General features: G+C 34.8%; 2 protein-coding genes across 3 annotated transcripts in view; one reads left to right on the top strand and one right to left on the bottom strand.

The window, feature by feature from the left end:
• Window positions 1-55: 55 nt before the first annotated feature.
• On the top strand, window positions 56-26591 carry CCNC (cyclin C). 2 transcript variants are annotated; one of them, XM_033234687.1, is made up of 13 exons: window positions 56-649; window positions 6249-6355; window positions 7506-7590; window positions 7764-7833; window positions 10614-10665; window positions 17123-17178; window positions 17973-18008; window positions 18692-18783; window positions 19426-19493; window positions 22519-22598; window positions 23744-23862; window positions 24716-24810; window positions 25364-26591. In XM_033234687.1, exons 1-12 carry the CDS (start codon window positions 558-560, stop codon window positions 24765-24767), a joined length of 909 nt encoding a protein of 302 aa, XP_033090578.1. In that variant the 5' UTR covers window positions 56-557; the 3' UTR covers window positions 24768-24810; window positions 25364-26591. The 2 variants fall into 2 exon arrangements, with proteins under 2 accessions (XP_033090578.1, XP_033090577.1); XM_033234686.1 differs by lacking the exon at window positions 24716-24810.
• TSTD3 (thiosulfate sulfurtransferase like domain containing 3) overlaps window positions 2106-27442 on the bottom strand; it is a 45988-nt gene continuing 20651 nt past the window's right edge. The window contains exon 3 of the mRNA XM_033234688.1: window positions 2106-2181. Within this exon, the coding sequence (XP_033090579.1) occupies window positions 2142-2181 (40 nt within the window). The 3' untranslated portion in view covers window positions 2106-2141. The remainder of the gene's footprint in view (window positions 2182-27442) is intronic.

The following is a 27442-nucleotide window of genomic DNA, read 5'->3' as shown; positions in this document are numbered from 1 at the left end:
ATAAAGTAAAAAAAAAAAAACCACAAAAAAAACAAAAAAAAAAACTTGATCCGTGAGAACAAAGTCATCTTCATTTATTTCTCTTTCCAATCACAGGTAAAATAAGTCACAAAATCTTATATTTTATTACAATGCCATTGTTCTGTTTTTGAAGTCCTGGAAGAGGTAATAATAGAACCCCGGAACTCAGCCACTTCGCCCAGGTTAGACCCCTACTCAAGCAACTCCAGTGCTGAGGACAGAAGACTAACGCCGGGGGCCCCCGGCGAGAACCGTCAAGACGCTCTCGCGAGAGTCTTCCAACCGCCGTGAGCTCTCGTGAGCACTAGTTCTCTTCTATCTCAGCGCCCCCACAGGTCGGCACCTCCCTGCCGGCTCCCTCCGCTACCGCGGGCCGGAACTTTTGTCGATAGGAACGGGTTTGCACAGTTGAGTGTTGTCGGCCGGCGTGAAGGAGACTAGGGGGCCATCCTCTTCCTTTCGCCGTCGCCGCCGCGGAGCGGAGTCGAGCCGAGCTGATTTGATCGAGGAGCGCGGTTACCGGACGGGCTGGGTCTATGGTCGCTCCGCGGGCCGCTCCGCCGGCTGGTGCTTTTTATCAGGGCAAGCTGTGTTCCATGGCAGGGAACTTTTGGCAGAGCTCCCACTAGTAAGTGATCTTCCGTCTTCTCACCTGGGGCCGGTTATTGGGGGGCTGTGAGGACGGGGCCTCCGACTCCCCTGGGCCTGGATCCCGGCTCAGTTCCGAGTGCCGGGGTCCTCACGGGAGACGGCAGCGGCCAGAAGCAAGATGCGCTTTTCTGAGGCGACTCCCCTCCCCGCCCCCAGCCCGTTTCGGGGAGGGAAGGATCTGTGAGGGGGAGGGGTGAGAGAGAGTTTAGTCTCCCAGGAAGGAACGTTTCGGAGTTTAATTTCGGATTTTTGGTGTAACTAGGCCGCGGGGGGTCGGATAGAGTGGGCACAGGTACGGGAAGTGTGACTCAGCTCAAGACTGTGAGGCCACCTGTTCAGGACAGTTGTGGCGTGCTTTTGCCTGGGATTTCTTCGGGTGATCGGCGTCGTGGTCTTTTGTCATTCACTGTGTATCTTGAGTGGATTTAATATTCTGAAGAGAGGAGAGAGTCTGGCTTGTTTCTGCCTACTAACCTCTTCTTGCCAGTACTTTATGTCTAGATGGAGTTTTATATTGATAAGGTATAGGGCAGGTGCCCTCTAAATTTATCCATTTCATTAGCCTGTGCCTTATATTTTGTTTTAAAGGCGTATTTTTCCAGTGATTTTGTTTACCTATTTAACCTTTTTCATGAATAAGTTTTTGTTTCTGTCAGTGACTATGTGAGAGCTAGAATAATATTGAAAACATTTATCCCTAAATACATTTGTTTAAGCAGGCAGGAAGGTGCGTGATGGGGTTAATTGAACATTGAGTAGGCTTTCCACTGTATAGTTGAAAGATGAACAGAACTTGACAAAGAAGGTATCTTAGTATAATTTTTTATGCTAAGAAAGCGTTAGTAAGTAATTTAAATTTCGATTCTGTGAATAGGATCTGTTCCTGATGTACATTTTTTAGCCCTTTGCAAGGAGAAAAAGGAAACAATGAACTCGGTAACCTATTTAAGGAAAAGCAGGTTTTCCTCTTGCTGTAAAGTGATTCTGTGGAGATGACATGTTAAAGAGGCTTTACAACTGATCATATGTGTGTGTATGTGTGTGTATATATATGTGTGTGTATATATATATATGTTGCATTGTTTTCACACACTGAAATATTGTTTGGGCAAAATTAAAGTATCGAAAGTTTAGGTATTGGAGTTAGAGCTCCTGAAAAAAAAATTTAGGTAGTGGAGAAGAGATATTCTGATAAACTTTGAAAGAAGCTGAGAGAATTGACAAGTAGCTGACTGTTGATTTGTCAGTTTTTCAACTTAAAAAAAAGCACCTACCTTTTTTCAATGGTGTTCTCATTATGCTTTCATTTATTCATAGCATTATAAAAACATTTTTTCACTTTTCAAATATAAAATAATTACAAAGTTAAGTGTACTTCTTTGAAACTATTCTTTTCTCCCAATTCAAATACTCCTAAAAGAAGGGATCACTTTGCCTTGCTCAGATCCCTTGAGCAGTCATGGAGTTTCTCATCTGGAAAAGGTAACAAGTATGGAAGACAAGACAATTCTGGAAAAACAAACGAAAAGATTATGAGAGGCCATTGTTTTAGCTGAATTTGGTGAAAGAGGGCAGTTGACATTAAATATGCTATATTTCATGCTTCTAAGATGCATATTTTCACACTTTAACATCTTTGAAATGAGCATGGCAGTTTCTTTCATAGCATATGAAATAATGATGAATCCTAGATGTAATCTTAAATTTGATGAAATGCAGTATTAAATTTTTTTAGTTTATCCTGCATACAAAGCTCTGTGAAGAAAACTCATAAAATGTTTGTGAAATTTATGAAATTTATCTTTTTAAAAACATAAAATGACTCTGTGGGGATGAAATTAATTAGCAAACCACAATGTAGTTGAAGTAGAACAAAACACAGTCTGTGACCAGAATGAACTAGAAGGGGACTAAGTATTTGCTGGGTTGATTGAATGCATTAATGAAGGAGTAACAAAAATAAAAACTACAAAACTAACTGTGGATACTTTATTGTGTGAAAAAGGAAACTGAAAATACAGTTACTTAATATCTATAAAATAACATCATAAATATTACCATATATGGAATGTAACCAAAGCTTGAATGTATTACAAAATCAATATCCTGAATAATTGAGAGATAATAGAAATATTCTATTTAATAATATTAAGAAGGAAACATGAAATAAGCCTAAAGAAACAGGAAGAAGATCTTAAAATAGATAACACTGATGCTAATATATTAAAAGGAAAAAAATTATAAAAGATCATTCTTAAACAAAAACAGTAGACCAAACTACTGCTAGTTAAATCAGGGGGAAAAGGAATGATACAAAAATACAAAATTAGGAATGAGAAAAGTAAACCCAGGGGTACTTTTGGGTTATCTCCAGGGTTTTAAATTTGAAAGCCAAAGCAAGTTAAGAATATTACCCAAGAGCTATGCCTTATTTCATGGGTAAATACTTTCCATCTTTCAAGAGAATCTCCTTTTGAAATTGTTCCATTTCATACAGAAAGAAGAAAAGCTTTCTCTTTACAAAGCCATGATAACACTTACAGAAAAATCTAGCAAAGGGAACACTAAAAACAGTCTCACTTTTGAATACTGATGCAAACATTGTAAATCAATTATTACCAAATTCATTTTACATTGAAAGTATAAAACGTGACAGTGGATTTTATTATAGAAATATAGATATGAATAGAATATAGATTTTATTATCGAAATAGATATAGAAATATATGGATTTCTATATTATAGAAATATAGTCAATGAAGCAGTAAAGGTATTAAAAAACTAATGCAATTCAACATTTATCCTTGACCAAAGCTCTTACTAAAACAGAAACAGGATGCTTCCTTAACATGAAAAACATATCAAAGCATCAGCAGTGGTGAAACATTGAGATAATTAGGGTGCCTATTTAAGATTTTACCAGTATACTAGTGAATACAGTTGATACAAAGGAGATATAGAAAGAATGACAAAACAATGACAAAATTATCAATATGTGGAAATAAAATTAATGAGAAAACTCAGTTAATTGAGAAGTTATTAGAAATAATAAAGGTTTAATAAGGTGACCAGTTATAAAATACAAAAATAAAAGCTTTTTAAAAATGGATAGGGAAATATAATTTACATTAGCAACAGAAAATATAAAATACAGAGGGAAAAATATAAAGAAATATACAGAACCTGTAGGAAGAAAACTTTAAAAGTCCATAGTGGCACATACAGATTTTAATAAAGTTTGAATTCTTGGTAAAATGTCATTTCTCCCTATATTGATCTTTAAATGTAATGCAATCACAAAATTTGAATGGATATTCTTTTTTAGGACTTGATATAATGCTTCTTAAGTTTGGGTCTTAGAATAATAATTGTGATAGAATGTCAGAAATTTTCAGGAGAATAGTAGCAAGGAAGTATTTTTCATACCAGATATTCATTACTTAATTTTCTGTGTTTTAAAATAGCACAGCATATGAACAAGAAAAAAAATAGGAAATTATAAAGAAATCCAAGTATAATGATAGAATTATAAATCAGGAGATACCTTAGTGCATTTGGATAAGCATTTGACAAAATATTTAGCTGGATCCCAACTTTATACTTTGTACCAAAATAAATTCCAGATGGATCATAAATTGAAGGAAAAAAGCCCTTAAGGGTATTAGAAAATATGGGTGAATTGTTTTTTATCATTTTGAATCAGGAAAGACCTTGCTATGCCTGACAAACATGAAAGTAAAAGGTAGATTTAAGTAAGTGATTCAGATTTCTGTATTACAAATAATTAAATACTGAGAGATATTTAAACTTGGGAGAAATTTTGCACTTATTTGTCAAACAAGTGATTATTCATACTGTACAAATTTTAGATGAGAAGAATCTCTTAATCATTAAAAAAATCAGTAATACCATTAGAAAAATGGTCATATTAGAATTAACATTGTACAAAAGAAGAACTATATATGACCAATAAAGACAAGAAAGATGTTTAACCTCAAAAGTAAACTACAGAGAAAAGAAACACTGACATACTACTTTGCCTTTAAGTTGCAAAATATTTAAAAGTGACAGTAACCCATAGGATTAATTTTTTTTTTTTTTTTTTTGAGACAGAGTCTCACTCTGTCCACCAGGCTGGAGTGCAGTGGTATGATCTCAACTCACTGCAGCTTCCACCTCCCGGGTTCAAGCAATTCTCCTGTCTCAGCCTCCCAAGTAGCTGGGACTACAGTCACACGCCACCACGTCCAGCTAATTTTTGTAATGTTAGTAGAGACAGAGTTTCACCATATTGGTCAGGCTGGTCTCAAACTCCTGACCTCAGGTGATCGGCCCACCTCGGCCTCCCAGAGTGCTGGAATTACGGGCATGAGCCACCGTGCCCGGCCAGGATTAAATATTGTAAGATTCACTCATGAACTGTTAATACAAATGGAAATTGGTATAATGTTTTTGGAGGGTAAACTGACAATGTTTAATTAATAAATTACCGGCAACACTAATCCTACTTCTGGGAAGTTATTTCAAATATATTATTAATCAAATATGGCAAGGAGAATTACAAAGATATTCATTAAGAAGAATATCATTCAGGAAATAGTAGCAAGGCAGTATTTTTTTTATACCAGCTATTAATTACTTAATTTTCTGTGTTTTAAAATAGCACAGCATATGAACAAGAAAAAATAGGAAATTATAAAGAAGATCCTAGTATAATGATAGAATTATAAATCAGGAAATACCTCAGCGCATTTGGATAAGCATTTGACAAAATTTTAGCTGGATCCCTACTTCGTACCAAAATAAATTCCAGATGGATCATAAATTGAAGGAAAAAAGCCCTTAAGGGTATTAGAAAATATGGGTGAAAAATGATAACCTGTATTTCCATCAGTAGAGATTGGCTAAATAATGATCCATCCATAAAGCTGTATGAAAGAATGCTGAACAACAAGTTAATTGACATAAGACTTGGAATACATATTGAATGACAAACACAGGTTCAAGATAGTTTTTTCTTTGAGTCATGTCAATTTCATATCTCTGGTTAAAAATAGCACACTTGACTAGGCAAGAGGAGGAGGCTATCAGTGTAACACATTCTGAGGCAGTTTTTAATATAATTAGATTTGTGAAGTAAGGAAATTAAATGCCATAGTTACACATGAACAGCTGAAAAACTATACTTCCTCAAATCTAAGCCATCATCAATTGGTGCCAAATAATTCCACCGTTATCTTATATCACTAAGAAAGAATAAACATACTGCCAATTAAAACACGAAGGCATCACAGATTGTAAGACATATCTTGATACCAGAGTCAGAATCAGTGAAATACAAGCTGGTAACAGACTAAGGAGGAAGAAGGAAAAGATTAGAGCAGAATTTTTTTCAGGACATATTTACATTTATTAGTGAGATAATTCTTATTAGTCACATTTCAAGAAATGTGAGAAATAATTGTCTTTAAGGTTACTTTTGCTCTTTGTACTTCTCAGAATGTGAACAATGTGTTCAATCTTAGAGTGTTTTCCCTGACCTTGCTTGTTGATTTTCTGTAACATGTCTTTTCTAGTTTGCAATGGATTTTGGATAAACAAGATCTGTTGAAGGAGCGCCAAAAGGATTTAAAGTTTCTCTCAGAGGAAGAATATTGGAAGTTACAAATATTTTTTACAAATGGTAAACTTTTTAAAAAATTGTTTGAGATTGTATAGTTGGTTACCTCTGAATTAAAATGTTTTTGTGTGGTAATTTGTAAACTGTTTTAGTGCATACTTAACATTTTTATTTATACAGGTGTTCTTTTTACAACGTATTCATTTCTGTTTCTTTTTAGTGATCCAAATAAAGTTTTTTGTGTGAATTTTACATATTACAGGCACTTAAGACAATTTAGAAGTGTTACCTAATCTCCCTAAGGCTTTGTAATAGTTATTAGACCCAGTTCAAGGTTGGTTAAAGCAAAGTACTTTGAGGATAAATGATTCTTTGGATTGGCATCCTGTAGTGGTCATTTCTCTTAGAACTTTGCTTTGAAGGGAAGAAGATTTAGGGATATATCTTTACTCTGACATGTAGTAGGTTTGTCACATAATTTTTTTAACTTTCAGTTAACTATTTTGTAAACTTATCTCTCTGGTTTTTTTTGAGGATTCATTATGAATTTTTTTTTTTTTTTTTTTTTTTTGGTGAGCCGTATAAAGCTAAGTGTGGTAATCTTAGCACTTTGGGAGGCAGAGGTGGGCGGATCACTTGAGGCCAGGAGTTTGAGATGAGCCTGGCCAACATGGTGAAATCCCCACTCTACTAAAAATACAAAAATTAGCTGGACGTGGTACACAAGAGAATCACTTGAACCTGGGAGGTGGAGATTGTAATGAGCCAAGATCGCACTACTGCATTCCAGCCTGGGCGACAGAATGAGACTCTGTCTCAAAACAACAAAAAAGTGGTAGTATTAACAAGTTTCACAGGTGTCTAATATTTTCTTTTTATATTTATTTTAAACATAATATGAAAAGCATTAAAAATATTTAGAAGATAGAGGGGAAATACTTATTCAACTTCCTTAATGGATGAATAGTTTTTTGCTGTGGGGCAATTTCTGTTTTGTTGTTGTTTTGTTATTGTTTATGCATACCTATATATTTCTTAACACATTTGCAAATCCTAGTGTTAGACCACTGTGACTCACATAGAGCATGTGTAGGTTTTTTCATTTGTTAAAAATAAACATAATTATGATTTAACCAATTGGAAGTTACTGTTCAATGTTAATATTATAATGATACCAGAAGATACATTTAAAATTTCATTATTTACCTTTTAGTTATCCAAGCATTAGGTGAACATCTTAAATTAAGACAACAAGTTATTGCCACTGCTACGGTATATTTCAAGAGATTCTATGCCAGGTAGGATTATTTTTATTTTATTTATTTTATTTTATTTATTTGAACTCTTATCTAATGTTGATGAACCTTAGCACAGTGTAAATGAATCATGTGTCTGCCATAGAGTTATCTTGATTTTTTCCCAGTGTGTTTTCTATGTGAATGATATTTAACTTTGTTTTATCATATTTTAGGTATTCTCTGAAAAGTATAGATCCTGTATTAATGGCTCCTACATGTGTGTTTTTGGCATCCAAAGTAGAGGTATAAAACAATTTTCTGTTCTTCATCAAAGTATAGTCAATGTATGTTGGTTAATCTGCCCCAGTTTTCACATTGCCTATGTCAAATTAATAAATGGTAATGTATGCAAAATACTAAAATTGTACAAAATCAAAGAAATATATACATATCCTTATATATTCACTTAACAGACACATACAGCACTTACTGTGTACCAACTGACTTAATCTTCGTAACAAACTGGAATGCATAGTGGTAGTATTCCCATTTTATAAATGAGGAAACTGAGACAGAGAGAGTTGAAGAACTTGCTTAAGATTATATGCCTAGTAAGTGTCAGAGCCCATGTTTGAACCGTGGGAGTCTCCTTAGCAATCCTGTGTTCTTAACTACTTTCCTCTGCTGCCTTTGAGACATTTATTGTTTGGCACTGAGTAGTATTCAGTAAGTACCACAGCTTGCCTACCATAACCTGAGAATGTCCCTTATGCTTCTCACCCATATGCTTATCTTCTCCTGTCTTCCCTCCCATCATCCTGATGATTGGCTGCCTACCAAGCCAGAAGGAAGGCAAGGATTAGGGGAAGCTATAGCTATATAGATTCTAACAAGTAAAAGTTGAGGTTGTGAGCGTAGAGAAATTAGGTGAGGGAGAGAAGATAGATAGGAACTTGCAGCAGAGACTGAATTTCTGTTCAATTTTTTTACTTTTGTAGTATTTTCAAAAGAGCTCAGCTAAAGTCCAGAAAATAATAGCAGATATTGGCTGTTTTTCATAAATAATTAATGTAGTCTTTGGTGGTGTGAAATCTTTGCATTATGTTTCTATTTTTGGATAATGTCTTAGAGTTGTATTCTTAGAGTTGTATTCTTGAATACTGAATGTGATTTTTACCTAGTAAGTTTATATTCCTTTTGGTACCTACTTTCATTTAGTTTTGTTTTAGCCATGATTTAAGAATATCCATGACATCTTTCCCAACTATTACCTAAATAATGACAGTTGACTCTGTTAGAAATAATATTAAGACAAGCTTTCTAGAAGTTTATGTTTTCTAATTGTGAGTGGTAGAATCAGCTTTGTTTTTGTTAAGTTCTTTAATGGAAAAGAAAGTGTTTATTAAAGGTCCTTATGGATTGAGTTTTCTGATTCTAATAATTCTAATACATAATATTTGATTTTATTTAAATATTACTATGTAATAATTTAATTTTAAGTCTCTTAAGCACAGGCAGTATGGAGGACCAAGACAAAAAATCTTTATAAACATTTAATCTTGTAGATTAATTTGAGGATTTTAATCTATCTTATTTGTTAAATATTGTTATTTGATTTACTGAGTAGAACTCTGTGATGTGATTTACCAAATGAAAGTTTTCCCTTTGAGTTTTGGATAAAGAATTATTCCTAGGCTGGGTGTAGTGGCTCATACCTGTAATCCCAGCACTTTGGGAGGCTGAGGCGGGTGGATCACCTGAGGTCAGGAGTTTGAGACCAGCCTAACCAACATGGCAAAACCCCGTCTCTACTAAAAATACAAAAATTAGCCGGATGTGGTGGCAGATGCCCGTAATCCCAGCTACTAGGGAGGCTGAAGCACGAGAATTGCTTGAACCCAGGAGGTGGAGGTTGCAGTGAGCCAAGACTGTGCCACTGTACTCCAGCCTGGGCAACAGAGCAAGATTCCATCTGAAAAAAAAAAATTATTCCTGAGAAAGAGAATGAAAGAGAATGTAGTCTTTCAGATTTGGTGGTAGCATTTTTTTTTTTTTTTTTTTTTTAGTCTCTGTGACCAAATCTTTCTGTATTTTCTCTAGTTTTATGGAAATTGTATAGAAATCTCATTTAAGAACATGTCTCAGGCTTTTACTTTTTCTTTTCAGTTACTATAGTTGGAGGTTTAAATGTAAAACAAATATGTTACTATACATACATTTCCCCTACACAGGATAAGGATGTAGGCTGAAGGTATTTAAATAGATTTTTAGTTTAGCTCCTTTTGTTGGATAAGAAACCAACTCTTGATTTTTTATTTTAAAATGAAGTGAAGGCTTTAGGAATCTTAGGCAATAGATGAAATAGTATATATAAGGTGGATCATAGTAAGTTTTAGTATTTTCACAATGGTGGTTATTCATTTGAAAGAGGAAACGGGAACTGACTTTGGAATTCTATTAATTAAGGTTTATATTATTCACAGATTCGACTGTTTTATCATAAAATGGCATGAAGTATCTGTTAGTATAGGTTGAATTGAATAGGAAACATACTTAGTATTCTTGCAATTAAGTATAGAATGTAAATAATCTTCTTGGAAACTAAGTCCTAAAACTGACACTGTAATCTTAAGACTTGGTTTCTAATTTGGTACTTTTTATTGTTATTAAATTACAAACTTATTTTAAAATTTGTCTTAAGTTGTAGCAATTTGGGGGAAAGGTAATACAGGCAGATTATCCCTAATCTGAAAATCCTAAATGCTCCAAAATTTAAAACTTTTTGAGCGCCAACATGACATTCAAAGGAATGCTCATTGGAACATTTTAGATTTCAGATTTTTAGATTAGGGATGCTCAACCAGTGTAATGCAAAATATTCCTAAATCAGAAAAATTTCTGATCCTAAGCATGTCAGATAAGCGGTAATCAACCTGTACATTTAGGGGTTTAAGTACTTCACGCGTCAAGTGGGTAGAAGGTGAACAGAGTGTAAACAGGGGAGCAAGGAAATCCTGTTTTGAATAGAGTTCAGATACCCTTAGATTCATTGGGTTAACATGTACCTGCTTTTCTTTCTTTAGGAATTTGGAGTAGTTTCAAATACAAGATTGATTGCTGCTGCTACTTCTGTATGTAAGTGCAAAAATATATCTGCTTTAAGGATGTAATTCTAAAGAAAGCTCCAGATTACATAATTTTTTTTTTTTTTTTTTTTTTTTTAGTTTATGAGACATATGACAGATTGGTTGGCTTTATTAAATTTCCTGAGGATACCTTTATGTCTAGTGTATTTGGCAAAAAATCGAGCTAAAAAAGGTTTTTTTTAAAAAAGTTATAAAGATAATACTTTTAATGTTAAAATGGATAGTAATAATAAATCCAAAAACATCAACTCGGTGACTTTTTATCTTATAAGAGTAAACAAAAAATTATGTTTCCTAATTTTATTATATTGTTTTCTAATGACTATTATGTCATTCTTATGGGTGGATATTAATATCTATGTGCAAACCCATTCCTGTGTTGTTGGGTTGTTATGAGGACCAAATGAGTTAATATTTATAAAGCTTTTAGAACAGTGCCTTGCCTGGTATGTTACTTTGCTGAGGCTGCTGTAACAAAATGCCACAGAATAGGTGGCTTAAACAACAGAAGTGTATTTTCTCACAGTTTTAGAGCATGGAAATCCAAGATCAAGGTGTCTGGTTATTCTCACATGTATGTTTCTCGGAGCACACACACTCCTGGTTTGCCATCTTCTTCATGTGAGGACAGTAGTCTTACAGAATTAGGCCCCACTCTTATGTCCTCATTTAATCTTTTTTTTTCTTTTCTTTTTGAGACGGAGCCTCGCTCTGTTGCCCAGGCTGGAGTACAGTGTTGCCATCTTGGCTCACTTCAACTTCCGCCTCCCGGGTTCAAGTGACTCTCCTGCCTCAGCCTCCTGAGTAGCTGGGACTACAGGCATGTGCCACCATGCCCAGCTCATTTTTGTATTTTTTAGTAGAGACGGGTTTCACCATGTTGGCCAGACTAGTCTTGAGCTCCTGACGCTGTGATCCACTAGCCTCAGCCTCCCAAAGTGCTGGGATTACAGGTGTGAGCCACTGCGTCCAGCCTGTCCTCATTTAATCTTATCCCTTTAAAGGCCCTCTCTCCAAATACAGTCACATTCTGAGGTACTAGGAGTTAGGGCTTCAACGTATGAATTTTGGAGGGGGACATATATTGGTCCACAATACTCAGTAAACTTTAGGGGCTATCATCATCATCATCTTCAATGACAACAACATCATTATCACTGGAAAACACTGTACCAGTGCAGTGGCATTGGTACCAAGATAAAATACAAGGAATTTAAGGACAAAAAAAATAAGACAGACACATAAAAATATTAATACAGAAGGAAATAAATAATATAAGAGAGTTACAGAGAATGCTGTGAATGTTTTGGGTGGGAAAAGGTTGCTTCATGAATCCAGAAAGGATTAAGTAGAATTTGGTGAAGAAAGTTGAACTGGGGAAATGCAGAAGATAGACAGTCTAAGAACATTGAATAGTTTAGTCAAATAGGGAAAGCTCATGAGTTAGATTAACTGTATGTTGAGTAAGGAAATAGTGGGGAAAAATCCTTACCTGACTAATATCAGCTAATAGAAGAAGGCCTTCAATGCTAAATGAAGGAATCTGCACTTTATTCTATTGACAGTAATGAAAGTTAGTTAGTTATTTGAGACAGAGTCTCGCTCAGCCACTCAGTTTGGAGTACAGTGGCACAATCTTGGCTCACTGCAACCTCTGCCTCCCAGGTTCAAACGATTCTCTTGCCTTATCTTCCCTAGCAGCTGGGATTACAGGTGTGTGCCACCACAGTGTGCCACTGTGCCTGGCCAGTTTTATTTATTTTTACACATGAGGGTAATGCTAGTATTGTACATTAGGAAGGTAACTCTGACAGAATTATGTAAGATGAATTGGAGGAGAGGGCAGGTAGAGTTAGACAAATTTTGAAGTTATTTACATCCCACAACATGGATGAACCTTGCAGACATTATGGTAAGTTAAATAAGCCAGTAACAAAAAGACATATTGTGTGATTACACTTACGTGGAATACTTAAGAGTAGTCAAATTAATAGAGATAGAAAGTAGAATGATAGGACTGGAGGAAGGGTGGTATAGGGAGTGATTGTTTAATGGGTACAGAGTTTGTTTTGCAAAAGTTTTGTGTATCTTAATACAATTTATAAACAAAAACCTTCTGAAATACAGTGAAACTGCAAACTGTATTGAGTGCTGTCACTTACCACAGGGTGCTGTGAGAAATAAAACCTAACAAGTTTAAAGTGGAAAAAATAATTTTTAAGTTGCTGAAGTCATCCCAGTGAACACTAATGAAGGCTTAAACTAATACTAGCAGCCAGCAAGAAGAACAAACGAGCCAGATTTGAGCAATAGAGTCAGCAGGACTTGTAAAAGGAAGGGATTTAAGAAGAGTCAGAAATGTGTTTTGAGGTTTTTTGCCTGGGGACTGGGGAGCTGTAGGTGGTACCGAAAAAGAGAATAAGTGAGTTCTTAAAAGAATTAAATTTAATCTTTGACATTATAACCATAAATATGTCAGTAGAACATCCTCTTAAAAATGTGAGGCCAGCAGTAGAAATTTGGAATTTGATAACGTTTAAGAGTTGCACAGGCCAGGCATGGTGGTTCCTGCCTATAATCTGAACACTTTGGGAGGCTGGAGCAAGAGGATTGCTTTAGAACAGGAGTTCAAGACCAGCCTGGACAACATAGCAAGACTCCAACTCTGCAAAAAATTAAAGAAAAACTAACTGGGCATGGTGGCACACACCTGTGGTCCTAGCTACTCACCTGTAGTCCTGTCTACTCAACTAGGCTGAAGTGGGAGGGTTGCCTGAGCCCAGGAGTTCAAGGTTGCCGTAAGCTATGGTTATGCCACTGCACTCCAGCCTGGGCAACGGAGTAAGACTCTGTCTCTAAAAATAAAAATAAAAGACTTGCACAATGTCTTATGCTGCATAGAAAAAGATGTGAACCAAAGAAAAAAACAGATCTTTGAGAGAGAGCATAGTGTTATTAACAATGTGGGGGTAGAGGTAGAAGCCAGATTGCAAGGAATTAAGAAGTGAGTAGGTGCTGAGAAAGGAATAGTCTAACTATATTACAAATATATGAAACGACTTCAGTGAAAGGAATTGGGGGAAAGGTGTTGACATAAGTAGCTCTGGAAATGATTAGAGTGTAAGCATAAAGGCAAAAGGAACTACACATAAGCACTGTACTCTGGTTGATAAAGTTGTTACCCATGGGTGTACAAGTTAACAATTCTGATAATGTTATACATGTATATGGGAATTAAACAATTATGTAAATCAATAGCAAATGTTTGAGAGCCAGGTTTCTCATTGTTGGAATGGGAATTTACAGATAAACAAAGGGCTGGAAACAGCATGAACTCGTGTACCTTAATACAATATGGATGGTTACATATAGAAATACTTATAGATATGTGTATATAAATGGGTTAATGTGTGTATTTCTTGGCTTTCTCAGCTGAAAGAGTCTATAAGCAATGACATCCCAGTAGCAGTGAGCTCACCTAGTACCCATGTCTCGGTTTCTAATAAAATTCTCCAATAAAAGGTACCAGGGCTCCTTGGAGAAAATGGCTGATTCTAGGACTGGGGCAAGAAATACACAAGATGGACCTGGACCATTTCATGATGCCAGTAATAAAGAAGTATTCAAAACAAACAAGAAAAACAAAAACCTACATTGATGAGGATATGTCAAAAGGATATAGGAGCCAACTAAGAGAGCTCCCACTGACCAAAACTGAAATAATTTGACCATCAAAATTTTAAAAATAGCATTGGGTAATAACTTAAAGTATAAACTAAATATCCATGAGTCCATACTGATATAAATAAATGAAGGAGAAGAGACATGTCTTCCATGCTGAAGAATTCCAAATGATATATGTAGCTACTCTGCCCTGAAGTAGAGGGAGCATAACTCGCACTCGTAAGGTGTTGGCTATATATGTTAACTTCCTGCTAGTGTGTACCTATGGAAAGGGAGAAGAAAAGTAACTTTACAGTGGGGAAACCTGACAAATACTGCCTTAGCCAGGCGATCCAGGTCAGTAGCAACAGTGATAAATCACATTAATATCATGTATCCTTGATGTGATATGATGAAGATGGTACTTTATCTTTGTGGTCTTCCTGTCAAAAACCCATGTTCTCTAGTCTAATGAGAAAAACATCAGACAAATTCCAGTAGAGGAGCATTCGACAAAATACTTGACTGGTACTCCTAAAAACTGTCAAAGTCATCAAAAACAAGGAAAGGCTAGAAAACAGTCACAGCCAAACAGTCTAAGGAAACGTGACAAATAAATGTAATGTGGTATCCTAGATGAGACCCTAGGATAAAAAAAGGACATTGGTACAAACTAAGGAGATCTGAACAAAGTACAGAGTTTAGTTAATAATAACATTTCAATATTGGGTCAGTAACTGTAACAAATGCACCATACTAATGTAAGATGTTAGTAGTAGGGGAAGCTGGGTGAAGGCATGTCTTAGTCCAATTGGGCTAATATGAGAAAGTACCATAGACTGGGTGGCTTTCACAACAGACATTTATTTCTCACACTTCTGGAGGCTGGCAAGTCTATAACGGTGGGTATAAGAGAATTGTGCATGATCTCAGTTTTTGAGTCCACAAAAATAAAAGGCAGAGGAATATAATTAGGTAGAGTTTGTTTTGCTTTTTTCAAGGGAAGTTTGAGCATATCAGTATGTGGTGGAAGATTTACTGAAGGAGGAAAGGTTAAAGATGAAAAAAAATAGGAGTTATCTATTGAATAGATGATAACAAATGTATAAGTGGTAAGACAAACAATAGAGAGGAGGGAGGTATTTTTCTCCAAGTTGGAAGAAAAGGATTAAAAGATAGAAAAAAATGCAGAGCAGTTTTAGCGTGGAGTAACAGATATGTTGTAACAGTATCAGGTAAATATATTCTCAATAGAGGTGTTAGTGTCCAGGTCCAGGGGATGGGAATGTAGATTTGTTTTATATACAGAGATAATTTTACTTTGTTGATTGTCTACCATGATATAAGAACCTGTTTTGCTGGTATACTTTACATCACAAGGATTTGTAAAACTCAGAAACCTTAATAGGTACGTCTTAATTTAAATAAAGGAAAGCAGAAAGGAAAGATTATAAATTTACTAATGTCAAGTTTAAATTTTTCTAGGTTTCAAATCCTGGCAGATATTATGCATCTAAATTAGCTGTAGGGCACTTAATTTGCAAAACAAATCTTTTTGAAAATATACTGCATAGAAGGAATGGAATTTCTTTCTTTCTTTTTTTTTGAGATGGAGTCTCACTCTGTCACCCAGGCTGAAGTGCAGTGGTGTGTTCTCAGCTCACTGTACCTTCCACTTCCCAGGTTCAAGGGATTCTCCTGCCTCGGCCTCCCAAGTAGCCGGGACTACAGGCGCACACCACTACACTTGGCTAATTTTTGTATTTTTAGTAGAGATGGGGTTTCACCATGTTGGCCAGGCTGGTCTCAAACTCCTGACCTCAGATGATCCACCTGCCTTGGCCTCCCAGAGTGCTAGGATTACAGACATGAGCCACCATGCCTGGCTAGAAATGGAATTTCTTTTAATTTCAGGTGAGATCACTTGGGCTTTGTACAAATGGAAGCTGACACCAAACATTTTTTAGGACCTGTCAGTAGATACTTGGTTGAATTAAATGTGTCATAATGGCTTGAATACAATTTCTCAAATAGTACTTATATGTATATGCTCACACCATTTTAAAGAGATGGGGGATTGATGGTTAACATTGTTTTTTCATTTGTACTTTATTTAGTGACTAACCAATAAAGTAATAGATAATAGAGTACCACTTTGTGTGTTACTACTACTACTTTGAGTAACTTTGTGTTACTCTAGAGTTTAAAAAAACTCTAGAGACCTTTGCACATATATTAATGCTTTTATTAAAATATATATTTTGATAAATACCTGGTCATTGTAAAAAGTTTAGAAAGTGCAGATTAGTAAAAAGTTCTTAAATCTCACAGATAACCACTGTTAACATTTTTTTGGTGTACTATCCTCCCGATATTTTATATGTATATTTTTTACCAATTGTATATATTGTAAACATATATGTAACCCCGTGTTCCTTCTAAGCTCAATCACTGGAAAACAGAAGAATACCATTCTATAGCTAAAAAGATTTTAGAAATATAAAAGCCAGTGATTTTTTTTTTCCTGATATTTTTCTTTTTTAAACATCAGAACCTTTCTCAAGGTAGTAAATATAAAATTGAAGCTGTGTAGGGTGTCATGCCACCTAGTCTTTCCCCTTCCCTGAAAATAAATAAAAATCTGGGTCCCTAAGTATTGCCAAGAATTCCTACTGAAAATAATTTTGCTCTACCCGCTAATATTCTGCTCTGTTAAAGGAATTTTGAGTTAATGCACTTCCCATTTTCTCAGTTTAAATTGTTTTTTGGTTTTTCTTCTGCAGTAAAAACTAGGTTTTCATATGCCTTTCCAAAGGAATTTCCTTATAGGATGAATCATGTAAGTATATGGTATAAAATAGAACACTTATCAAAGCTATATATAAACTAGCTCTATATTATATTAGACTAAATTTAGTAGTTTCCTAGAAATGGCAGTTTCAAATATTACATAAATACAGACATTATTCTAAATTAAAGCTAAATAACTTTTACCATTTAAAAAAATACTTCATAGTAGTGATTATCAACCCTGGCTGCTCATTAAATCACCTTGGGAACTTGTAAATAATACTGATGTTGGATCCTTTCCAGAACAACAAAATCAGAATTTTCAGGCTTGGGGCTCCCAACATTGGTACTGTGTAAAAGCTCCCAGGTGATACTACTATTCAGCTGGGATTAAAAACTAATGGAACAATATGAAATATAAGGTGAGTTTTCATTGACATTTTAATAGGTATGTCCTTTTTCCACCTTGCAAGGGATTTGTTTATTTAAGTTACATTTTTTTAATGAAGTAGAAATAATTGTATTACAAAGTATACTGGAAAATCTGATGGTTTTACAGGATATTTTAAATAAAAGTGAGTAATAAGAATGATTGTGAGAAGCTGGCTTTTCTTTACAAGGATTAAAATCTTTATAATCATAATTGCATGTATAATATAGTAATTTTTTATTGCAGATATTTATTTTAATATAAACTATGTTTATTGTTTGGATTTTTAAAACTTCTTAGTAAAAATTTTTAATAATTACTATAATGTCTGTAATTTATGTTAGATTAAGTGGATGGACTTATCTAATTTGGTTTCATATTAACATTTCATTGATAATCTTTGTTTTCAACAGATATTAGAATGTGAATTCTATCTTTTAGAACTAATGGTAAGTAAATCTTCTGTGATTAATCGATTAAAACATTTTTAAAATTTAATGAAGTTGGAAATTATTTAAAGAAAGTATTTTAGGGAGGTACATTTTAAAACCATCCACCTGATATGTGATGGTGAAATCATGGTAGCCTATTTATATTAGCATCTAGAGTCTCTCTGATGCCTGTAAAATAATTTGTATATCCTACTTAGGGATGAGAAAATTTTTGTTTTATAGTAAGTAACTATAATGAAAGGATTACAAACAGACAAGTCAGGACATTAAACCACCGTAAATTATGTGCACAATTTGTGTGTGCGTGCAGTGTTATTTAAAGATAGATTATGTCTTTGGCAGAATTCTGCTCCTCCAGTTGGGAATTATGGATTTATAGGCTAATAAGAGGTTTCAGTGTGTTGCAGATGTGACACTTTGAGTCTCTAAGGGAATGAATGGATGCTGACTGACTGCCAACCGATTTATCAAGGTATATTCCAGAGAGAGCACTGCCTTCACTATTATAGTAGAGTTTAGGGCTGTCATACTGCTTGCTTAAGAGAATAAAAGGGAAGCAAGCATGAGTTAGTGAAATTCACTTTGAAATACACAATTACAAATCAGTTGGGTAATGATAACATTTTTGTGTTGTAATAAATCTGTTTTTTATACATACACATTTTTTAAACTGTTTCTAGGATTGTTGCTTGATAGTGTATCATCCTTATAGACCTTTGCTCCAGTATGTGCAGGACATGGGCCAAGAAGACATGTTGCTTCCCCTTGCATGGTAATTAGAACAGAAGTTATTAATAGTGTAACGTGTTATTAGATAGGAAGGTTGACAATTAAATATGAAGTCCGGCATTTTTAAAGTCATTAAACTATTGCCCCAAGATATTTTATGTTGAGCAAAATACCACTTGTTGAATTTTAATAACTATAGTGGTGTAAATGCCAAAATGAAAACAATCCTAAATTATCTGTTCCATAAATATACCTATTAAAATTTAATTTTATACAAAACACAGACTGTTAACATAAAAATTAAGACTGAAGCTATCTTTAAAGTAATCAGAATACTTTTTGGTAGTATGCAACATACATATAAATTTACTGTATAATTTCTGTTTTTTTAATTTGATTTTCCTGATTTTTAAAAAATTAGAAAAATGTGTTTATAATTTGTTATGAGATTTTGAAATTTAAAATATATTTAGCTGTAATTTTATTCATTGATATGTGCTTATTTGTTGTCACATTCATGTATCCATCCTTTTGCCTTGATGTTTTCACTTTTATAGCTGTGCTTCAGTAATATAAAAGGAAATAAATGTGTGCAAAGATGGGAAATCTGGCCCTCTCTGGAGGAAATGTACAACCAGATGAGGTAGTTCTGCTTTCAGTAATAATATGATTTACATTTCTATAGGAGGATAGTGAATGATACCTACAGAACGGATCTTTGCCTACTGTATCCTCCTTTCATGATAGCTTTAGGTATGTAAGCATGGTGTGCCTTTATTAGTTAAATTAGTTATAAACCTATTTAGGTCATCCTAAATTTCACCCTATTGTACTTTGTGTTTTTATGTTCCACGAAGTAATAGACTAATCCTTGCATGTGAACTTTCAATAATATGAACTGCAACTGTCACAAATCAGGATTATTATTCCCCTACTCCCTTTTTTTGGTAAGTTTTTTTTTTTGAAACCATTCAAAATAGTTTTAATCAGTGTCTGAATAGAATATATTTGTTTTTTAGAGGGAAAAGTTCAGAATTAAGCCAGCTAATATTAGTTGTAGCATGTAAAATAATTGGGCCTTTCATATCTTGAGCCCAAACAAGTACTCAGAGGTTGTGTAAAGGAGCATCTGTGGTCCCTAATGCTTGGCTGGAGGAGAAGTTAGATACATTCATTCTACTGTCTGTGGAAAGCAGTACTGTAATGGGTGGAGTCAGATAGTCCTAGGCTTAAACTTTACTTCCTTTACAATTGTGGGAAAATTATCTGACCTTTCCGTGTTTGTTTCCTTAATTGTAAAATGGAGAGAATACTAGTAATTCCACTGAGCCATTTGAAGAATTAAATGAGATAGCTTGTACAGCACCAAATAATGCCTGTTATACATTGGGCACTTGTTAATTTTGTTCCTTTTCCTTCTGTTTAATTTTTTTTTTTTTTTTTTTTTTTTTTTTTGAGATGGAGTCTCGCTCTGTCTCCCAGGCTGGAGTGCAGTGGTGTGATCTCAGCTCACTGCAAACTCTGCCTCCTGGATTCAAGCGATTCTCCTGCTTCAGCCTCCTGAGTAGCTACAGGAGGATTATAGGTATGCACCACCATACCTGGCTAATTTTTGTGTTTTTAGCAGAGATGGGGTTTCACCATGTTGGCCAGGCTGGTCTTGAACTCCTGACCTCAGGTGATCCACCCTCCTTGGCCTCTTAAAGTGCTGGGATTACAGGCATGAGCCACCGTGCCCAGCCCCTTCTATTGATTTTTATAACTCCATCCTCTTGATTTTCCCCTCTTATTTTCCATTGGTTTGTCTTTGTTCAGTTGTTAATTATTCCTTAAATGTTCGGCCTTCTTACATCAGGGCTGACAAATAGGTTATACTTATACTTCTGTATTACTGGCAGCTCCCTGAAAGGACTGGATTTGAAAGGATTTTTGAAGTGGTGTCTGGGTTTAGCAGGTACGAATACTGGGATCTCTATAGGTAGGAAGGAAGGGATAACAACATGTGTGACATCTTTGCCATCCCTGCAGTTTTCTTCTTGGGTACTTTCCATGAGATTCATGGCTTCTACTATCACTTATGTGCTGAAACATTTAAATTTCTTTATTTAGCCAAGATCTTGCCACTTTTCAGTTCTTTATATCCATCTTCCTTTTACATAGCTCCACTTGGCATCCCAGCAGCACCTCAGCCTCATGATGAGGACTGAGCTCATCACTTTGCCCCAAAATATGTTCCTCCTTTTAATGTCTTTGCCAGCTTGGTGAATAGCACGAGTTATATACCTTACTTGGAAACCCAGCAGTTAGGCCCTTTCATCTCCCTCAATACCCACGTGTACTTGTTTACCAATACATTTTGTGCCTTCATCTCGATTGTTCCTTCTGTAATCTCATAGTCATCTCATTTCTATCCATGTTACCACAGCAGTCTCCTAACTGGCTTGTTAGCCTACAGCACTCCCATCCTCAGAGAGCCTATCTATCCTCCAAACTGTTGTGAAGCTAGTGGTTTCACCTGGGGATAATTTTGCCCCGAGGGGACATTTGGCAATGTTTGGTTTTAGTTGTCATAACTAGGGTAGGGTGCTACTGGCATCTAGTGCGTAGAAGCCAGGGATGCTGCCAAGCATCTTGTAGTATTCAAGACAGTGTCAGAGAATTGTTCAACCTAAGATGTCAGTAGTGCCAAGTTTGAGAAACCTGGAGCCAGCCGAATTCATCTCCCAATTGATATACATACTATTTCCTTCTCATTTTTTGTTAGGACTTGGCTTAGATATCTCCTCTTCAGTGACCCTCCCCCACCCTTTCGGCATCACCTCAGTCTGGGTTTAGGATGCTTTCTTGATCTCCAGTGTACTCTATGCATGCCCATGTTAATAGCATTGTCCACTGTATTTTAATTTCCTGTTTTTATCATTTCAGTCCTTTAGTTTTTTAACCCCTTCTAGACCTAAGCCTTACTCATAGCTTTGTTTGACTTAGGGCAACCAGTGTGTCAGTTCACATTTGAGTTGCTATTTGCCTAGAATGTCATCCTTAGCAAAGACATATGGATAACCAGACCAAGGAGTATAACTTAAGCTGGGGTCGGTTCAGTATATCCAGGCTGCTCAGTAGAAATTGTTTTAGGCAAAGTTGTGATGTAGATTGTTCTCTTTTGTTAGTTTATATTGTATATAACATATATAACTAATTTTGTATACAGTATATTACCTTTTTTTTCTAACCTTTATTTGATTACAACACTGAATTCTGTAAGGATGTGCCCAACTTTCACATAACTTGATCATATGCTAATAATGAAAAGGAAGAAAAAAGGCGAGACAACACTGCTTTTAACTGAAATGTGGAAACATAGTCAACATTGTTAAAACCTAGTGTATTAATTGACATTTTTGTTTGTTTTGTTTTGTCGCACTGACTTCTGGGTGCAGTTTAACTGCTGCTTTGTACACTACTCAGGGATAACTTCCCTTTTCCATTCTCCTCATTGAATGTTTTTCCTCTTTAACTTGCCTGACTCTCAAGGCAACTGCACCGTGACTAGCACGCAGTGAGGACCAGATGTCAAGAACTTGATGTAATTACTCTAGTAATTTTTTCTGTCTCGGATTACATTGTTGAGGTGGTCAATGGTAACTCTCATATGTAGCTGTTTAATTTTTTTAAAGAGTGTTGGAAAATACACAGGAAATTTTTTAGTGAAAAATCTTTGTTAGATCATATTCTGTGTTTGCAGTTAAACATGGATAGTTGTCTCTCATTTTCATTTCAGCTTGCCTACATGTAGCCTGTGTTGTACAGCAGAAAGATGCCAGGCAATGGTTTGCTGAGCTTTCTGTGGATATGGAAAAGGTATTCTGTAAAATTCCGTTAGTTGTATGTAAACTTGAATGTTTAAAAATTAATGTCATATGTACTTACCATGAGCCTAAAATCTTATGATGTCCACCAGGCTAAGAAGATTATTGGTTACAAAATATTAAGAAATATGGGCTGGGTGTGGTAGTTCATGCCTGTAATCCCAGCACTTTGGGAGGCCTAGGTGGTCGGATCACCTGAGGTCAGGAGTTCAAGACCAGCCTGACCAATATGGTGAAACCCCATTTCTACTAAAAATACAAAAATTAGCCGGGTGTGGTGGCATGCACCTGTACTCCCAGCTACTCGGGAGGCTAAGACAGAATTGCTTGAACCTGGGAGGCGGAGGTTGCAGTAAGCCAAGATCATGCCACTGCATGTGAGCCTGGGCAACAGAGCAAGACTCCATTTGGTAGGAAGAGTTAATGCTGATTATTTAAGCTATGTATCTCTTTTCAGGTTAGGATTAAACAGAATGGTAAACTTTTGGTTTGATTGGTTGCAAAGTAGCCTCTAATTCCCAGGATTATTTTAAAAGCTCCCTGGTAACCACTGAATACTACTGTAACATAGCCTATCTCCTGGCAAAGTGGCTTTTGCTGTGTTTCTAGCTTTTGTGCCCAAGTGTTAGATGCATTAAAATTAATCCTAAGGTTAGGTTCTACTCAGGTGGGAAAAAACGGCTAATTTAGAAACTAGTTATTTCAAATTTGTAGCTGCCAGTTTTTGAACACCTTAATGTATGTGTAGTTAACAGAGAATCAAAACATCTTTTGTGCACTACCCCCCCATTAAGTTGTTTAAAATAATTTATACTAGAGGAGTGTGCTCTATAATGGTATATTCCCTCATGATTAGAACCTTTATTCTTAGTATGTTTCAGTTTAAAAGATATCATCAGATGGAAGGAAATCAACTGCAGAGATAGATAAGAATGGACAATGGACACATGCTGAAAAATGAGAGGCTAGAAGGAAAATCCTAAAAAGCATTGTGGTGAAAAATACTGCTTTCAAATTTATCAGGATTTAAGGACAGAGACTACTCTTTTCTGAGGGTTGTGTAGTAAGTGATGTGTGCTCTTTATATACATGTTGCTTGTTTTTGCCACTGAGAACTTCTCAAATATTTTCTTTTAGATTTTGGAAATAATCAGGGTTATTTTAAAACTATATGAGCAGTGGAAGAATTTCGATGAGAGAAAAGAGATGGCAACCATTCTTAGTAAGATGCCGAAACCAAAACCACCTCCAAACAGGTACTTTGTAGACTTTAATTATTGATGTCATTTAATTATATATCATACTTACCATATTTTTCTTAGATTATGTTGTTTTACAGTTTTTAAAACATTTCTTCCAAAACTTCATGATCCATGTTAATTTTATTTTTTAAATTTGTGATTTGATTGAAAATGTCTCATTAAAAAAAAACACTAATCTGATTAGTAACTTTTCCTAATGCAGTGAAGGTATATTACAGGTATCTCTCAACATATGGTCATATACCATAAATTTAAAGCTGATAGAATTAGGCAAGTTCATCCGAAATTCAGGGCAGAATTCAGAACTATAGTAGTTTCATGTCAGTTTGACTCTGTGCCATCTTTTTTTTTTTTTTCCACTGCCAGCTATTGTCCTGTTTTATAAATTTCAGTAGCAATTTTCAAAAATTTCAGTGAATGATCTGATATTGTAAAGATAAAGAATTTTGGTTTTAAAGTGACCCTAAGATCCACAGCACATAAGAATATATTTTTGCTAATAATGAATCACCTGTGCTAAGAGGGTTTTTTTGTTGTTATTGGGTGGGTGGCTGTGTGTGTGTGCGTGTGTGTGTGTTTTAAGTAAGATCTGTTCATTTAGTTCAGTGGTTCTCTGCCCTCACTGTGTATCAGTTCATTTGGGTCAGGGAGAAAAAGTCAGAAGGGAAATAAAGAAATGCCATCCATTTTAATTGTTTCTTTAGAAAAATGATTGTTATATAACAAGATAGATTTATGGATTGCTACTGACAAGTTAATGTCACAATTTGGAAACAGTTAATACTTTATTCAAGGAGCTGTTTAAGGCAGTCATTCAAACAGCTACCTTTGGATGCATTTTTTGCAGAAATTCCCTGAGTGATTCTCCACTAGTGGCAGGGCCTGAAGCTGCAAGATGATGGTGGACAAGATAAGGCAATAATCCTATTGCCAAAGTTACTGGTATTTTCAGTTTTAGTTATTTTTAAGTATTCAGCATTTTTATTTTAAGTATTCAGCATTTTCCAGGAAATTACCATATTTCTTGCTGACTTATAAAGGTTTGCCATATTTATGTATGATTTTATTATGCTTTGGTTTTTTTTTTTTTTTTGAAGAACACTTCTTGTTTTTCATAAATAGTAGGAATAGGATTTTATATGTAAGATTTAATTTTATAGGAAATTTGTTTAGAAGAAGCTGTAATCTCTATGTTGAGTGATACCTGTAATAACAATGAAATCCCATACCCTGGTTTAAAGTTTTTGAGTATATATGGACACTAACTTCCAGAATGCTTGTTATGTGTGAGGGCACAAAGTTATATAAGAATAAAAACATAAAACCAAATGTTAGTCTTCTGGATTTTAATTTTTCACGTGTCTTATAATGAGGAATGTCTTTGTTTTGTATAGTTGTGCCACAGAATAATGAATTTTAAAGTCAGTAGGCTTATCAGGGTGTAAAAATGGATCTTTTAATTGGTATAAAATCTCTTTCTTCCCCATTTGAACAGTGAAGGAGAGCAGGGTCCAAATGGAAGTCAGAACTCTAGCTACAGCCAATCTTAAAACATTCCGAAGAATTCCGTAGTGGACCACTTGGAAATAAACCATTGGACAGATTTCAGTAATGTCTTCAGTGGAACACAAATGAAAATGAATAGCTTGTTTCTGTCAAGCATATTGGAAAGTGATTTTATTTTTGCAAAATAAGTTTTTCTTTAATATGATTCTAGTACATAATTGATTAAAATCTCTTGATTATAAATGTTTGGAAAGGTTCTAAGGGGACCTACAGACAGACATACATAGACATTTCAAAATTAATAGCTTTTGATTAGTATAATATTTCTTAATTTGGATAATAAAAATTGTAGCTTTTTATTAAGCCAGGAAACATGAAGCATAATTTGTTTAAAATTCTCTTTGGTCGTTGAGGGACCAAAAAAGGACGTAAAATTTACAGTCAATATATGAGGGGTTTTTTCCCTCCATAAGTTTAACTTTAAAAGTGTATTTAAGGAATCAAATCTTACAAAATCCTGGAAGATTTTGGTGATGATGTTGATAATTTCAGGGAAATTAATCAAGTACCTATATTGATTTAAAAGTATATTTTACTCAATAGTTTGAGGATCTTGCCATGGAAGATACTAGCCCAGCCTAGCAGAAAAGTGCAATATGTATAGCATACTTTGACATTTTAAACGTTATAGTCCATAACCATTTTGAAATGCTGGGCAAACTACATGAAGTTATTTATAATTAATTCACAGCTAATCAGGCATTTTGAAAGCTTAATTGGATTCAAAACCCATAATGTTGGAATTTGGTAAAATTTTAATGTTGATTTTTACTGTGAAAAGTTTTTTATAAGATATATACACCCTAGTTTAATGTTGTGTCTTGGTGTGGATTTACAAATTTACTACAGGTATTCTGAACCAGGAACACAATCAGGTTTCAGGCCAGTTTGATACTGGCTGTCCTTAATTCTAATACGAGAGTAGGACATCATACTAAATGTTATGTCAGTGGGACTGTACTGTCTGTGGAACTTAGCAAATTAATCATTTTCTTCAGACTTGAAGGAGAGTAATAAATAAAATTTGGAGTCATAGGATATTGATGTACAATTTAAGGATTAAACATTTTTAATCAATTGTGGATGATGGCTTATTAAATTAAATGTTGATTTCCTAGTATAAAACTGCAAGAATAAAAGTAACTTCTCCAGCTGTATCGACTAGTGTCTTGAATTTATCTGTTTGAATTTGCCTGATGTTGTTTTTTGAGAATTCTTCCTTTAGTTAAGTGTTAAAGCCTTTTATAGGTTGTCAAGGGGGTAATTTCAAATCATTTATAAACAGATTTTAAATAGAAAATTTATTCCTGATGGAGGGTATCAGAAGAGCTGGAAAGGGAGACTATGTGTAAAGTCAAGACTGATAACATATATAGGTTTCCTAGGCTTAATAAGAAAAAAAGCTCTCCTCAGGTCTGAAGGAATTAATGTTGGGCTTAGGTAAGACCTATAGTCTTTTAAGTTTTTATTTTTAAAATTAATACCATGCCTCATAGTTTTGTTTTCAGTCTCTTATTGTGGAAAATTTAAAACAACATACAGGAGTAAAGTAGTGTAAGGAACCTCCATGTATCTATCATCCAGCTTCAGTAGTTATCAATTTATGACCAATTTCATTTCATCTAAACTTGCACCCACTTTCCTCAATTTGCCATCCCCCATCTTATTTTGAAGCAAATCCTAGATATCATATAATTTTACTCATAAATATTTCAGCATGTATTCCTAATAAATAATAGTTCTTCTAAAAAACTAAAAGTATTATTGTGCCTCAAAAAGAATTAGTAAAAATAATACTGGATTTTCAGTTATTTCACAAGTATAAAAATTGTTAAAGAGTTCTAGTCGGGATCTAAATAAGGATCACACATTACAATTTATTGACAAATCTTTTGTCTTTTTATTATTTTATTTTTATTATTTTTTTAGACGGAGTCTCTCTGTGTCACCCAGGCAGGAGTGCAGTGGCACAATCTTGCTCACTGCAACCTCTGCCTCCTGGGTTCAA

Source organism: Trachypithecus francoisi, unplaced genomic scaffold (genome assembly GCF_009764315.1).
Source record: "Trachypithecus francoisi isolate TF-2019V2 unplaced genomic scaffold, Tfra_2.0 Lachesis_group15, whole genome shotgun sequence".
NCBI classification, from domain to species: Eukaryota; Metazoa; Chordata; class Mammalia; order Primates; family Cercopithecidae; genus Trachypithecus; species Trachypithecus francoisi.
The sequence above is the reverse complement of the archived record's forward strand: the minus strand, read 5'-3'. Positions and strand labels throughout refer to the sequence as shown.